The sequence below is a fragment of the Oculina patagonica genome, chromosome 2 (genome assembly GCF_052425735.1).
Source record: "Oculina patagonica isolate OP01 chromosome 2, crgOcupat, whole genome shotgun sequence".
NCBI lineage: Eukaryota > Metazoa > Cnidaria > Anthozoa > Scleractinia > Oculinidae > Oculina > Oculina patagonica.
Window position 1 is genome coordinate 11012120 of NC_135759.1, and position 16026 is coordinate 11028145.

Below are 16026 nucleotides of genomic sequence, written 5' to 3' on the forward strand. Positions count from 1 at the left end.
CCCAGATACTTAAAAGAATTTACTCGATCCAGCCTTCTGTAATTGATTGACAAGGCCACTTCGCTGAAATAAGTAAGCTTCTTCGGACCACCGATGAGCCTAAATTTAGACTTCGAAACATTTAATGTTAGTTTGTGTTCGTGAAGCCACTGTGCTAGTATGACAAGGTCTTCATTTAGCATGGTCTGCAAACCAAAAGCTGATTCTGAGGAGCAGTGAAGGGCCGTATCATCAGCGAATAATGTAACAGTACTGTTTCGAAGGACGGTAGGTAGATCATTGATGTAGATGGTAAACAATAGCGGCCCTAAAATTGACCCTTGAGGAACACCAACAGACACCTTTTTAGTAGAAGACGAGGCCTGACCAATAACTGTTTTCTGACATCGAGAAGAAAGGTAAGAGTCGAACCAGGCCAGATGAGTGCTGGTTGCTCCTATGTTCTTGAGCTTTACTAACATAATGTCATGATCAACAGTGTCAAAAGCTTTCTTTAGATCAATAAATACTACGCCATTTACTAATCCATTATCCATGTCCCCTAGTACCTCGTCCGTAAACTGAGTTAGAGCTAGACTGGTAGATCTCCCACGCCTAAAACCAAATTGATTAACGGCGAGCAGGTTATTTAGAGCAAAGCAGTCATAAAGGTGGGAATGCACAGCTCTTTCAATTACTTTGCTAACGGTGGGGAGGATGGAAATCGGACGATAGTTATCTTTATCAGTTCTGTCACCTTGCTTAAAGAGAGAAGTTACTTTGGTGCACTTCCACGAAGATGGAAATCTACCACTTTCCAGAGATAAGTTTAAAATGACGAACACGGTGATGCCAAGCCGGAGATTGCCGCTCAATTGATTCACCGATAACTTTGCCTCTAACCAAGTACACTTTACCTAAACTTTCACCAGCACTACGTTTCCTACATTAAAGATATGAAGAAGTATGCCAAATCCTACTGCTGCTTTCGATGTGGAACGTATTGGAAAGACGGCTTCAAAGGTCAATACACGTTTCCTGTGTGCTCTTACAAGACACCACCCACCATCTTTCCGCTGCTAGAGGACAAAGGCTTCACCATTCCTGAGCATCTCAAGTACTTTCCTTATTTAGCCACCTTCGACTTGGAATGTTTGTTCAATCCCCACAGTGGTCTAAAAGATATAGATAAACTGGCTTGGGACGCCAACCATATACCACTCAGCGTCGGCGTCTGTTCTCTGATTGTCCCAGGGTACGATCTGCCCAAGTGCTTTGTGTCACATGGTGATTAGGAGCAGCTTGTCAAAGAGCTCGGTGGACTACTAAATTAGTTAAAATCAGTTGAGAAAGTTTTGGCCTCATCAGACAAGATTTTTTCAGCGTTTTTGACGCCACTGACAGAATCAATTAGAAGAAATAAAACAAAAGTCAGACCAACCGACCAGAGAGAGTAACATCAATGTCAGCGTCAAAGATGAGGGATGAGGGAAAAATTCTCATGGCGACCGATGATGATGATGATGATGACTTGGTCATGCAACGATCTGAACAATCATCTTGTTTGAGCAAGGTAGAGCTTTGTGCACAGGATATCATATCTTGGATGGCTGATAACAAATTATTATGCAATTCATCAAAAACTGAAATTTTGCATTTTTCATCTCGCTATCTTCAGCGTCAACCTATAGCCGCGGTGAATATTGCTGGCTCTGAGATCAAGACAAGCGTGAATGCCCGAGATCTTGGGGTCACTCTTGACCAGTGCTTAAGGATGTCCACGCATGTAAGCAATCTTTGCAAATCTGCTTCATTTGCTCTAAAGCGTATTGGGAATATTCGTCAGTATCTTGACCAACCGAGCACAGAAAAACTGGTTCACGCCTTTGTGTCCTCTATACTGGACTACTGTAACAGTCTCTTGTATGGTCTCCCTGATAAAGAAATCTCGAAAATTCAACGTGTTCAGAACTCGGCCGCCCGACTGATAACAAGAACAAGGAGAGCAGATCGCACACCCCAATCCTCCGTGGCTGCCCGTGCGCAAGCGTATAATTTTTAAGATTTTACTTTTAACTTTTAAAGTTTTAAATGATTTAGCACCCAGTTACTTGGCGGAACTTATTAATATTCATCGACCGATTAGGTGTCTTAGTTTAAACAATGATCACCTGCGACTGCAGAGACCAGTCTTTAAGACCAAGAATTACGGTGGGCGCGCTTGGCATCTTGCACGCCAACATTGTGGAACAGTCTTCCGTTTGATGTGAGAAGTGCTCCATCGGTTGACACTTTTAAAACCAAGCTTAAAACGTTTTTATTCAATAATGATCTTTAGTATTTTTTTTTCTTTTCATTTCTAATGAATTTTAGTATTTTATATGAATTTTAGTATTTTTAATGAACTTTAGATTTGAAGAATTTAGTATTTTTATCCTATTGTAATTTTAAATATTTTTACTTGTAAGGGCATTGAGATTTTTAATGTAATGCACTAGAAATAAATTATTATTATTATTATTATTATGATGATGATGATGATGATGGAGAATAGATTGTGTCTAAAACAGAAGAAGATCGTGATTTACTGGATGATGAAGTGGAGGAGAAGGAGAAAGGTCCTTCCGTTTACAATTCCGCGTTTTACAAATGCCGACTGGCTAATTTACAAGACGAAGAGAAGAAACAGGGTTTAAGAAGGAGAGCTCCTCCAAGATGGCAACGGAGTGGTTGGAATGGGAGGCTGTAGAACGGGGAATCCACATATGCCACCAAATGAATGCCATACAGAAAAGCATATCAGAGAAAGGAGAATCCCAGTGGAGGACTTTCATGGTCCTTCTCAAACTGTGTTTTAATTCCAAAGTTGCCGGTTGCATGGCCATAACTGTCTCCTTGACAAAGTAAAAAAGATGACAAAGACCCATGATAGAGGTACTGAAGGAAACTAAAGCTATTTCCTTGTGCACCGAAGACCAGGGATACCATCCCGTGGAAATGTGGGAATGTCAGTGGCGTCGACTTAAGAAAACCAATTCTAAAGTACAGTAATTCCGTCCACTCAATGATATGATTCTGTAAGACCTTAACGGAGGCTCAGCATTGTTGAGTGCGATATTCAGGTACCAGACCATCTGAAACCACTCATTGCAGAAATGCTAGCCATTTTTAAGGATACAGAAATATCTCGACATGACTTTGGGGAGTACATGAAAGGCTTTGCTGAGAAACAGAAGATTATGGCCCGATCCCGGAGAAGCCTCATCGGTAGCTATGTTGGAGAAAAATCCTGTTGGCTATCCCACTCATCGAATGGTACTTGGAGCATGACTTAGAAGTAATCCACATCTACCAAGTGGTGGAGTATACACCCGTGCCTTCCTTCAAGCCCTTTAGGAAGCTGTCTTTGAAGCTAGTCGGTCAGGAGACGTCGACCCGAACAAGGCCATCATCGTGGATACGATGAAATTGGTATGTATCGATCTTTTTCATTTCTCTGATTAATATACCGTTTGTTAATGTTAATCTTGCTTTTGAAGTTTTTTTTATAGGTAGGTAACTCGAGCTATGGAAAAAACGATTACAGACCAAGAGCGTTATAGAGAAGTCAATTTCTGTAAGGAAACTGATGCATCCGGTCTTTGCATACCAATATGCGAAATTTAGAATGTTACAGTTCTATTTTGATTTCCTGGACAAATACCTCGATAACAATGATCGATTTCAGTACTGTGAAATGGATACAGACGTGCCTATATTGCGATTGCAAGACTATCAAAAGAAAGTTTGATGAAATCAGAGTTAAAGGGATTTCGCAGATTTTTAGTCTAAATTGTTCTGAAATTAGTGATAGGCAACTTAACCCTTAATAAACATTATCTTTGAACATCAAAAGGAATTTATAACCTTAATTTGCGGATGGAAATTAAGCTATGGCTATAAATATCGATATTTCAGAGACGTGTGGAAACAATTTGAAAACGTCTGCCTAACTTTTTCAAATTGTGATCCGTTTCCCGCAGGCAAAGATGCTCGTTAACAGTTTCAGTGCTCTAATATAGCAATTTCTAATAAAATGGACCATTTTTTTTAGGTTTCCTGCGACACAAATATAAATTTTGGCTGTTCAAAAATCTGGTAAAATCCGTGACATAGTGCCTTTAAGAGTAGAATTTGAAAATGGTAAATGTAACTGAGTCGTAACTGGATTCCCAGAACCGACACTGGAGAAAACAAAGCTTATGATAAACGCACTCCGTATTTATTAAGAATGAGTGGTCGGGTGAAGGAATTACTGGGTTAAGTAGCAAGATCTACTATCGAGGGACCTGAAAGGTGGTTATAAATCCCATTTCCCAGCCCAAATCCCATTTCCCAGCATATTGTTTTCCCAAATCCCAGTCGCAGCTCTATTGTTATTTTGTTCGTGATTCCCAGTCTCAGTGACCCAAGTCTCATTTTCCCAATGAAGCAGTTGCCAAAATCCCAGGTTACAATAAACGTAATGTCACAAGAAACATAAAGATCGTGAAACCCATGCTGTAAGTCCGCTTCCCTTTCGGCAGAAGGGTTTATTGAAAAAGCCTTCTGAGGGAAAAATCCTAGCATGTATCCAATATCAGTAAAGAAAACTTAATTAGTGAACAGTGACCTTTCTGCTGAGACTATAGTAGGAAAAGCGCACGTCGTCGCTGTATTGCTTTTCATTGTCTACTAACTATCTCGTTCATTTTAGCAATTATATCTTCAGGATTGCATTTACCCTATAAAGTTAATTTCTTTTCACTGAAAGAACAATGACCTGGTGGAATAATTAGCGCCTCCCACACTCCGGACGATTCTTGGTTTCGAAGGCAGAATCGATCCTGAAAATACCTTGCACATTATTCCAGCTATGAGGATAATGAATTTCTAGTTCCCAGTAATGGTAATGGTTTGAGGTATTTGTACCCAGGCTACTATTGCTTGGGAGATGCATGTTCTTAAAATATTAGTAATCACGCGACAACCATGCATCTTCCTATTCGGAAAGAAGTTAAGTTCATCGATTTTGACCCTACGTGTGTACCCCCTGGTAGACACGTAGGGTCAAAGAGGCTATCCAAATAAGACTTCATCCTAATAACAATAGAGAGAATGGAGTCGAAATTCCTGAAGCTTGGATGACTATGATCACAAAGCACAACAGCCGATCGACGACAAACAGGACAGGCCTAAGAGGTAACAACATCCAACAGTCGGAATGATAACGAAGATCAAAATGACCAATAGCAGCGAACCAACCTGCTACAAATAGCGACACGTAAACAATCCACCTCATCGCCTGACGACGATTACAGCAGTACCTTATCGTTACTTATTTTCGCGGGACTTAATTTTCGTGATTTTTTGAAAATCGCGAAATTTAAGACCCGCGAAAATTTATTTAAACGTGTTTTTGGCAAAATCGCGAAAATTAGGTCCCGCGACATATGCCCGTTCCATTTTCGCTTAAGTTCCCGCGAAAATAAGTAACAATAAGGTATATAAAACGTCGCGATCAACACCTCAAACCGATTCCATCGTGAGGCAAACGAATAAACGTTCATCTTTCCAGACTTACACTACGATGAAAAACACATCATTAATGATATATTTGTACAGTTACGTATTATTAATAAATTGTATCCACAAGGGAAGGCTTTATCCCATGTACCAAGTTGACAAAAACAGTGGGATGCAGGGAATTCTCTGTGGAAAAAAAACTACTGCAACTCTTGACAAAAATTACTTTATTCTTAAAATTAGTTATAAGATTATACATTATTTACATTAAATTATCATGCAATATCGATATTTACCTTAAATATTTACATACAACGTCCTAATATTGGGTTTATTCCTTTCTTTATTCCATGTCGAATTTTTTGTGTTCAAAAACTTCTGGCTCCAAAGAACTTTGAACTTAAATTTGACAAAGCTAATAATAATAGTTTAATTCAATACTTATACTACTTACAATGCGAAAGAAATTGTTGCAAGATAGACGGCAACTGAAGGCATTGTTTTTTCAAAGTGCACAGCATTGTAATAGGGAAGAAGGGATTGCAAATTTCCCCCCTGCTTCAAGTGTAAAAAACGGCAAGTGTCCCAAGAAATGTGGCATGGATTGTAGCTTGTTCGATCCTGGTACAAATGAAATTCAATCACAGAGCGTCATCCCACATCTAAAAGCTGTGTTCCTTAGAAATGATGAATGTTTATAGACGATTTATGCTTTTCCAATAGCCTGTAGTCTTCTGTGCAGGAACAGTGACATGAGAAGGTTTTTTGGAAGCATCTTTAGTTGCTTCTGGAGGGTTGAATAATACTTGACAACTGTATCAGCACACAACCTGACAGGAAAAGACAACGAACAGTATTACTCACAAGCTGATTTACCACAGCTATCAGAATTAATTTCAGTTCATTCAATGGAAAAACAAAAACCTTTTCCAAGCACTAAGGCTGTGGGGGATAGCTATGTCACAAAAGCTCAGGCCTCCCAACTTCACATGGGCACACCACATGGAATGTATTATTCCTTGTGCTAATTTATTCATTAAGATAAATTTCGTACAACTGGAAACATGTATGCATTATAATTCCTGTCTAGTTTTACAATGACAAAAATCATTCTGAAAGAAACGTGACATTATTAATACTTGAAAATTACACTGATTTTCCAAGAATATTTTAAAACGTTTACTCAGTGCAAGAAATTAAAGTTGTAAAAAGGCAAAAAAATTCCATAAATTAATTTTTTTATAGCTGTAGTTGGACAGCTTTAACCTATAACTCACCAGTTCAGAGGCTGGGGTGTAAACCTAAAGATCAGAATACTGTCCATGTGTTCCTGAGAAAAAAAAAAGTACCAGCAACAATGAGCCACGCCCTCTTGTTGTTGGGGTTAACCAATACCACCCTATATCACCACCCCTAAACAAATTATAACACACCTTTGTAAGTGATGCCGATTTACTGACACATCAAAAAATATTTGCTAAAACTGGAATTGTTTTGTTGTTATTCACTTGAACAAGACCAGTGTTAAATCAGTGTTTGTGATTTAATGATAGAAAACTAAAAATACAAGTTTAGATTGTTAAATATAGAGGTCGTAGTTGCTCCTTTATCATATTTAAAAATTCTTGGCTGCAGTAATCTTGTTCACAACTACCTGATATTGTGATCATCAATGGCACAAAACAAAACAAAATAAACCATACCAACATCAAAGGTTTCCGTTACTTAAACAATACCCAACAAGTGACAACATTGCATTTTTCACAGGCTAGTATTGCAGTGACCTTTAACAAAACATCACAAGGAGTGTCAAATCACTGACTTAGACTTGTATACAAACGTAAGATAATCAAATGATTACCGGTTCAGGGCCTAGTACTGAAGTAGCACAACCTCCAAACAGAAGAACTTCTCCAGGTGAAGATGTACTACAAGCTGTGTGCCACATACGAGTCATTGGTGAACTGTGCACAAGAAAAAATCGTATCAAGTAATAAGTACCGGTAATATTTTTTCTTGAAAGTTATTGGTTGTACCAGCCAAAAGGTTAGCCTTATTTTGCAATCAGACTTACTCACCTTTCACAAAGAAAAAGGAAGTAGAAACAAGAGAAAGAGAGCATTGTTTACATAAGGCCTGTTGACACTGATTTGTATTTTAATTATCAATACACTACCTAGTAATACTCTAACAATGTTACTGGAATATGATCAATTGTTTGCATTACCCTTGAATTGAAGGAACTCTCAACTGAAACCAGATCATTGTCAAAGTGTCTAGAATATAAGCATCACCTGACAAAAAAGAACATGGTAAACCAACGTTAACATTTATACAGTTACAACTGGTCAACCTCACTGCCAGTTCACACTCACCTAGAAAAGGGTAGAGCTTTAAATTTCCTTGGAGATCCAAGGGATATAAGGTGTTGTTTATCAAGTGAATAAAATGCTATACCTTTTCATTTCTTCAAGCAAGAAGAACAAATGACAGGTATATATATATAAAAGTAATCATGATAAATAACTAAAATGGAATTGCTTTTGGATGTTTTGACTGTAAAAGGTTTGAAATCTAACCTAATGCTTGTTCCTCATTGTTGAAGCCTCCGTAAAGAAACAAATGTTTGTCACTAGCAGCAGAGAGAGAATGCCATGTCCTTCCTTCAGGAATACTGCCTGTTGTCAGAATACTAAATCAAAGTGTCATAATTAGTTTTTTTCGGGTTTATCTTTGGTTTACAGTGCAATTCACAAAACTTACTAAGCTGCATGTGAAATTTACACTTGCTTTTTATTGTTCATTGTTTCATATTCATTAATCTTAATCTGAAACAAAGGGAAATAACAAACAACTGATTTGAAAAATTTTAAACGGCCTAAAGATAAATTTAAACCATAAATTGATTTTCAGACTTTCTGTAAGTTGCATACAAGAAGCCTGTTTTGTTTTAGGCTAGGTACCCACAGGGTCCACAGGGATGTAACTAAGAAATCACTTAGCCGGCTAATCAACAAGCACAGCTGGCTAAAGTTTCTGTTGGCAGCTCTAAAAGTTTTAACCTAAGTCTTTGTTTTCCAGTGATACTTCAGCCGGATTTTAGTTCTCGTTCAGCCCGTGAAATTAGCCGGCAGCCGGCCCATAGCAACATCCCTGGGTCCACCAGCATACATTTTAGGTCATTCTACACAAATGTGTATTTTTTTTTTGAGATCCTGTAGTAATCATTGGAAATTTTCATTCTGAGTAATTTTGCCTTTGATAAAACAAATTAGCAACAAATGCCCTCTGTTTGTTAGTCCTGTTTGTTAAAACCCTGGAAACGTGGAGCACAAGCACATTTTTGATCTAATTTACAGAGTGCATATAATTGTTAAAGGTACCTTGCGATTGACAAAGAGAGTGAACATGAAGCACTTTTTACCTATTACTCCACTCCAAGGTGTCCAGATTAAGGGCATGCAAATCATTCCGTCGTCTTTCCTACCAAAGGATCATAAAACCTTTAGCATAAAAGACAACACAGTTACATGCAACTTACATAATTAGCGAATATCTTTAAAATGTGGTTCATTCATTCCACTACACAGTGACTACAACTCACTCCAAAGTTGGAAATCTAAAAATCGAAAGGAATGGCATTTTTTTCTTCTCCTGAACTCTCTTGTTGCCCTCCTTTACCTCTTTGTTGCATTTCTTGGTCTTATTGAAGTCATAAAACAACTTTAGCACACTTGGTGCCAACACCCTGAAATTAACCTGAATCTCTTTTTTTAAAAAAAAACAGCTATTATTTGGCAAAGCAGAAGGTTTGTATGGGAGAATCTTGAACAAGGTTGTGAATACAGACTGGACGCAGTGAGGTCTGTACTCATGACTGAGGCAGACTGACTAAGCCTGCTGATTAATTAGATGTTTATCGTATAGCCAAAAAATAAAACTAAAATACGCCTTATGTACCTGGTTTGTGCTTGCTGACATTCTGCTTGTGAATGGAAGTGAAACATAGCAAGGTCAAGCACACTGGCAGGTTATGTTTTCAAATTCTCTAGCGTGTTTCATTGAACGACAAAATATTCTTACAGGCATTCAAGTTGCCCTCAGTTGTGTTGAGTGCTTTTAACTTCTGGCCACACAAATACTTTGCAATTTCGTCTTCAGTATATGGTGGTGGACAAAACACTGACCCCCAGTCCATGGACTACCCAAATGGACTACCTAAAATGGACTACCCCTAAAAAATGGACTACCCTTAAAATACTATTCCGAGTGTGTACCACTTACTGAGCTGTTGTTATACACACATAATTTGCACTTACGTCTTACCTTGTTTATTTTCAAGCCGTACGTATCCCCCGCGCCGCCATTTTGAATATATTATACTAATGAACATCCGCTGATCACGAAAGTGTAGACTCAAATCAAGCAATCAATCTTTGGACTCATAGAGACAGAAAAAACAGGCACTGCACTGCACTACAGAAGATCCAATCTTTTATAAATAGTATCAGATAGTTGCTTGAGACGCATCTTAAACATTTGGTGGCCAGAGAAAATTTTTGAATGAATAACTTTGGCAGCGCAGCGAGGAGAACAGAACCGGTACGTAGGCAGACAGATCCTGAGGAAAAAATAGTGCTGAGTCTGGGCATGAGTCTTCGCTTTTTGAGGTCAGCAGATGTATAGTGTAATTCATTCAAAATGGCGGCTAGAGTTGTCGAAAGTAACCGAAGTTAGTGCAAATTATGCGCGTATAACAACAGCTCAGTAAGTAGTACACACTCGGAATAGTATTTTAAGGGGTAGTCCATTTTTTAGGGGTAGTCCATTTTAGGTAGTCCATTTGAGTAGTCCATGGGGTAGTCCATGGGGGTAGTCCATGGACTGGGGGTCAGTGTTTTGTCCACCACCTCAGTATATGGTTTGACTGCATGCTTGAGCTGAACTTAAATTTGCCAACGTCTGCTCATTCTTTTTTGTTTTTTCTTGTCAAGGTTTTTGGTTCTTCTATTTAGCATTTTCAGCAGAAACAAGTCAATGTTTTAAAGTTTTTGTATTTTTGTTTGTAGCTCTGACACAGCAAATGTAACAAATAGACTGGCCAGTCTTGATGGTGGTCAAGGTAGGAAAATCTAGTCTGCCATTAGTATCGATTTCAGCCAATAAAATTTGTATATGTAGTTTTATATTATTTATTGTTAAAAGTTTTTCTTCTCAGGCCCAACCGAAGAAAAAAAAAAAAAACCCCCTACTTAATTTATATTGAATGTCAATGAGTTTTTTTTTTGGAAAATGAATTATTACAGTACCATATATCTTCCACCAAAAATATAAGCAGTATTTCCCAGTTTAGCTGCCGCTTGTGCAGCTCTTGGTGTAGGAGCGTTACCCTAAAACACAAAAGTGACACATGAGAATACAAATATAACAACAGCATGTCAAACAGCCTTTGGTGATGCATTACTATGGATTTAACAGATTGCAGAGACTAGAAAGATCTAAACTTAGTTAGTGAATGCCTTAGCATTCTGATTAATAATTATAGTACTAAAATGAGAAGCATCCATTTGAATTCGTAAATGATAGGTCTCTCATTAGACTGTCGGTAGATTTGTCAGCCAACTGAGCCGACCAACAGTTTACTGCCAGGCTACATACAGTCCACTGACAGGTTTACAAACATACAGTTAGCCAACAGATGGTTGAAAGTAGTAACCTTAACTAGTGGGGCTCACTCAAGGCAAAAAGTCTCCAAAAACTCATCTACCTCACTTGTGAAATTAATACATGTATTGCAAATTCAATGTTCTTTTCAAACCTTAAAAATACTGCTTTCTTGGCCAATAAAGCATAAATCAACATGATGTAGGCCTGTAGACTTACAAAGCTAGCAGTCTAATGGAGACAGTGACCACTTATCCACATGCACACTGCCTAATTAGTCCTATAGTATTACTGTCAGTAGCTTTAGTGATACATGTACATTTTTTGTCATTTTAGTCATTACAAAAAACAACTGATAATGGTACTGTTAAAATACTGCTAATTTGGTTACACTCTCTTGCCCCTTCAAGACATTAAATTTTGCAAAACGTGGGCATCAGGGTTAAATAACAATGATTATGCATTTTTACATATTTCATGCAACTGTGTTATTAATAATTTATTATTAACCATGTATGAATTAATTATTCTTAATAATAAATTAACTCCACCTTTGTCTTTGGTTGGCTCCAAGTTAAATAACTTGTATCCAATACAAACACATGACTGTTCCATCCTCTGTTATCCTTCAAAAGGGACACATTAGAAATTAAGTAAATATAGTAGTGTTTTTTTCAAATAATAAATCAAATATTTAGCAATTCGAATACATAATGTTTATTTTGGATGTTTTACAATTATGAAACAGGTACGTGTAGCTGGGAGATCAATTTTTATAATTTTAAACTAACTTACATGAAAACAACAAACTTTCCGCACCGCCCGTGGGGCCCCGTATATTTACTTCTAACAAAATCCTTTTTGTGTCATGGAAAAAAAAGAGAAACTTTCTACTTTGGACTATCAATAATAACTCAAAAGTGTATTTTATGGACTAAATTAAATTATTTGAGATAGGTGTAATATACATTAAATGTCATGAGCGTCGGACAAAGAAAAAAAAATTCCCATTTACTACTGAGTTTGAAAATTACCATTAGATTCATGAAAAACAAATTAAAAATTTATTAATTTACACTGTTTTTACTTACAGTGAACTGTTCCTCTGCGCTGGTGTTAAATGTGAAATATCCACAAGATTCATCCACTTTCTCAGGGTCAGGCGCTATCCCATATCCTCCAAAATAGAAAATTCTGTACAAATGATATTTAAAATACATAGATCTTCACTGTAAAGTTGTACGTCAATTCTTGTTAACAAGAATAAATCTTCATTTGCTGTGTGGCACTTGTAATTGTGAAGATTGAGAATTGACATTATTGAAAGTGCCAAAATAAGTTCATTGCAAACGAAACGTTTCGGGCTGATGAAGGGCTAAGCCCGAAACGTTTGGTTTGCAATGAACTTATTTTCAATTGGCACTTTCAATAACGTTAATTCTCAATCTTTACAAGTTGTACACTGTACTGTAAACACTGCTTCTAACTTTAGGCTGCTGTTTGTTACATTTACTTATTCACAACAATGAAGTGATCAGCAACTTACAAGTCATTGTGAGTCCAACAGCACAGCTTGTCTCTGTCCGAGGGAGGATTTCCTTTTATCCTTTCACTCACATTTTCCCACACAAATGATCTTAAATCCAAAACAAAAACCTACAAAAAGAAAAAAAATAATACTAAAAATAAAAAAAAAAACTGCTGTATGCTATTCTCTGCTCCCACCGCTTCCTAGTGTTTCTTATGGAAGTATTTTCATTGCTTCCATCAATGTGACGTTGCCTGGTAGTTGTCACTCTCAGGGTTGCCATGGATGCCGGCATGGATGTTTAAAGTGTTTTGGTCAAATCATACATGACACTCAGTTAAGGCAACTCTCCCAAGACAACCTACATGACTGTATGTATTGGTTATGTGTTTAATACATTATTTAAGCACTTAAAATAAAACTCACCGAGGAAGAAGGTCCCCCATCGTGATGTCCAGCAAACAAGTACATGTATTTACCGCCAATAACACAAGCTGTTGATCCTGACATGGGTGGGGGTGAGGCTCCACTTGTTTCGATGTGTTTCCTACAAATTAACATCACCAACAAATAGTTGATCTCTATTACCAAACACGAAAAGCCCAATAGACATCCCTTAAAGGGAATGCAGGAACAGTGCTAATAGACTACGAGCAGTCCCTATTTTTTCGCAGAGTCCGTCGAGCATGAAATGAAAAGATAAATGGCCGCGCGAGGGAGGAGGTGGGGCGAGGCGAGAAGTGAAAAAAATTTTCACTTCAGGCTCGATGGACTCTGCGAAAAAAGGGACTGCTCATAGTCTACAGTGCTTATTGAATCTTAAATCTGCCGGTATCAAATGTTGAGGCTCAAAGGCAGAAGAACATAGTATGACATAATTGACTAGCAAGCAGCATACTTTTACATGCACCCTTCCACCAACATTAAGTTTGCACAAAAGTTTGAAAACAGCCATACTTGTTGTTTCCATGGTAACAGCCTATAATAAATGAGGTGTGTTCGAGAACACAAATTTAACAACCATTGGTCTCCAAAGTAAATAAACATCAGGTTATAAGAAAAAAAAGTTGCTGGAAAGCATTGTAAATGCCCTCCAATACTGGGGGCAAGTACTAAAGCCCGAAACAACAAAACAAAACCATCGAAACGAAACCACCGAAACTGCCCAAACGACCGAAATGAAACCGCCGAAACAACCGAAAACGGGAGCGAGGAAAGGAAACAAAATCACCGAAACAAGCAAAACTTCAAGATTTTCACCACTTACCATACTTACACTCTGTTTACCCTACTAAACACTCAGATTAGCCTACTATACACCCCGGTTAGCCTACTATACACTCCTGTTAGCCTACACACACTACGGTTAGCCTACTTTTCACTTAGGTTAGCCTACTTTGCACTCCGGTTAGCCTGTTTACGGTTAGCTTTCAATAATTGTAATGGGTTTTGCTTGTTTCGGTGATTTCGTTTCGTTTTGCTCGCTTCGGCGTTTCGGCGGTTTCGCCGTTTCAGTGGTTTTGCTTGTTTCGTTTCGGTGGTTTCGAATCTACAGGACTTTTGCAAGTAAGATTCAATGCTTATTTCTAGGAGGTGCTTATCATTTGAATCACACATTTCAGTGTTCTCTGTTCAGAGTCCATAACTGACAAGTAAAATAATTGAAACATTTTTGCTTCTTTGTGAAGACCAAACATTTATGAGCACTTTCTTTAAAAAGTATTTAAACATTACCATGAAGAGGTCTCAATGCAGTACAACCAGACCTCATTGCTTGGATGATACCTGTCAACCACAAAATGAAATCCAAGTTGTTCCTCAAGATCACCCTGAAAACAATAGTCATAAATGCAAAGAAAAAAAGTTATGTCAGATCTTGTGGTTTAAATTTATCTTTGGTTAAAAATTTTTCAAACCAGTTTGATTTTAATTTGTGATTCTCTTAAATTTATTATGATCTGAAACATAGGGAAATAAATATCAAACTACTTTGAAAACTTTTAAACCAGTTGGATGATAAATTTAAACTACACCAATTGTACAAAGGACAAGCATGGTGACCTGGGGCCTGTTTCTCGAAGCCCCGGAAACTTTGTCCCGTTTTTAGTTATCTGTATCTTAAAAGAGAGAAGTTATAGGCCTGAAACTTTGTATGAAGGAAACCTCTGTTCATATTATATATCATGGAATAAAACAGCTCTGTGATCACAGGGTCAGATTTTGTTATGGCTTTCCGGTTGCGAAAACTTTTCGGGAACTTCGAGAAACGGGCCCCTGCATAGCAATCAACTGAATGTGACTTACAAATATAATAGATAGTTTGTGACAAGTGACATAATTTATCCTCAGGTATTTTGGGTTGCTTGGAACCAAATTCTTGAAAGCTTAACCAGTGACACTACATCCCCACTCAGCCCCCCCCCTATAATAATAATAATAAGCGAATATTTACCCAGGATAACCCTTCAGTACATACGTATTTCGGGGGAGAGAAGCAACAGCCAGAAATGTCTGTATTTGCAGGCTGTATGCTTTATGTATGTACTTCTGTCATGGACCATCGACCCCTCCCCTTCCCTTTTCCCACTGCTTGTCAGTGTGATGGGTTTCTGTTGGGATTGCCACCCATGGGTGCGATACTCGGTCTAGGGCTGGCCAGCCTCCTGTGGTAGCCCCTGGACACCCCAGGCATCCAACCTCCATTAAGCGATGCAGTTGTTTAACTAATCTTCAATAATTAACACCAGATTCGTTAAATGGTCTAAAAATATAGGTGAGTTGTCTCTTGTAGTGAAATAGGCTCGTGGATGATTCGTGATGGGACCCCCCCCCCCCCCCACTCTCACCACCCTAACTAAAAGAAACTAAAGATCAACCCGACAAATGCACACTGCAGACTTGCAACATTTTTTAACATATACATCGTGTTACCGTTACCGTCATTGAGAGCTAACAGTAAACTTATAGGCTAATCGGAGCGCTATTCTAGGCTAATATATAACTCAGTGAGTCTGCATGCACGTCTGCAGTATAAATAAGCTGAATAAGCGTACGTACGTTATGATAGCCGCCCCAGATCACTAAATAGCCATCAAAATGAACTGCTACATGGCCGCTCCTTTCTCTAGGCTTCACCGTGCCATTCATGGACGGGAATACAAATGTCATCTCCTTAGCATTGAAAATTGCAGGTTAAAAACAGCTTTCTCCCTCAACAAAACTCGCGGAAGCAAGCCAAAACATGACTTTTTACCATCGCAATGTGTCATGGGAAAGTTTTCACCCTACCACGTGACTTTCTGTCGTTGAAT

The 16026-nt window shown here is 38.1% G+C and overlaps 2 protein-coding genes across 3 annotated transcripts; one reads left to right on the top strand and one right to left on the bottom strand.

Annotated features, from left to right (window-relative positions):
- Positions 1-1456: 1456 nt before the first annotated feature.
- LOC144642150 (uncharacterized) lies at positions 1457-2041 on the top strand. Its single transcript, XM_078501141.1, has one exon. The coding sequence runs from the start codon at positions 1457-1459 to the stop codon at positions 2039-2041; it is 585 nt and encodes a 194-aa protein (XP_078357267.1).
- A 3692-nt stretch (positions 2042-5733) lies between these two features.
- LOC144643030 (kelch domain-containing protein 2-like) lies at positions 5734-16009 on the bottom strand. Of its 2 annotated transcripts, XM_078502144.1 has the most exons (13): positions 15773-16009; positions 14450-14544; positions 13142-13262; positions 12734-12843; positions 12279-12381; positions 11739-11813; positions 10833-10913; positions 8948-9006; positions 8103-8215; positions 7751-7817; positions 7385-7487; positions 6801-6853; positions 5734-6353 (listed from the first exon to the last, which is right to left on the bottom strand). In XM_078502144.1, exons 1-13 carry the CDS (start codon positions 15881-15883, stop codon positions 6230-6232), a joined length of 1215 nt encoding a protein of 404 aa, XP_078358270.1. In that variant the 5' UTR covers positions 15884-16009; the 3' UTR covers positions 5734-6229. The 2 variants fall into 2 exon arrangements, with proteins under 2 accessions (XP_078358270.1, XP_078358271.1); XM_078502145.1 differs by lacking the exons at positions 5734-6353; positions 6801-6853 and adding an exon at positions 7141-7266 and having other exon boundaries at positions 7331-7487.
- Positions 16010-16026: the final 17 nt, after the last annotated feature.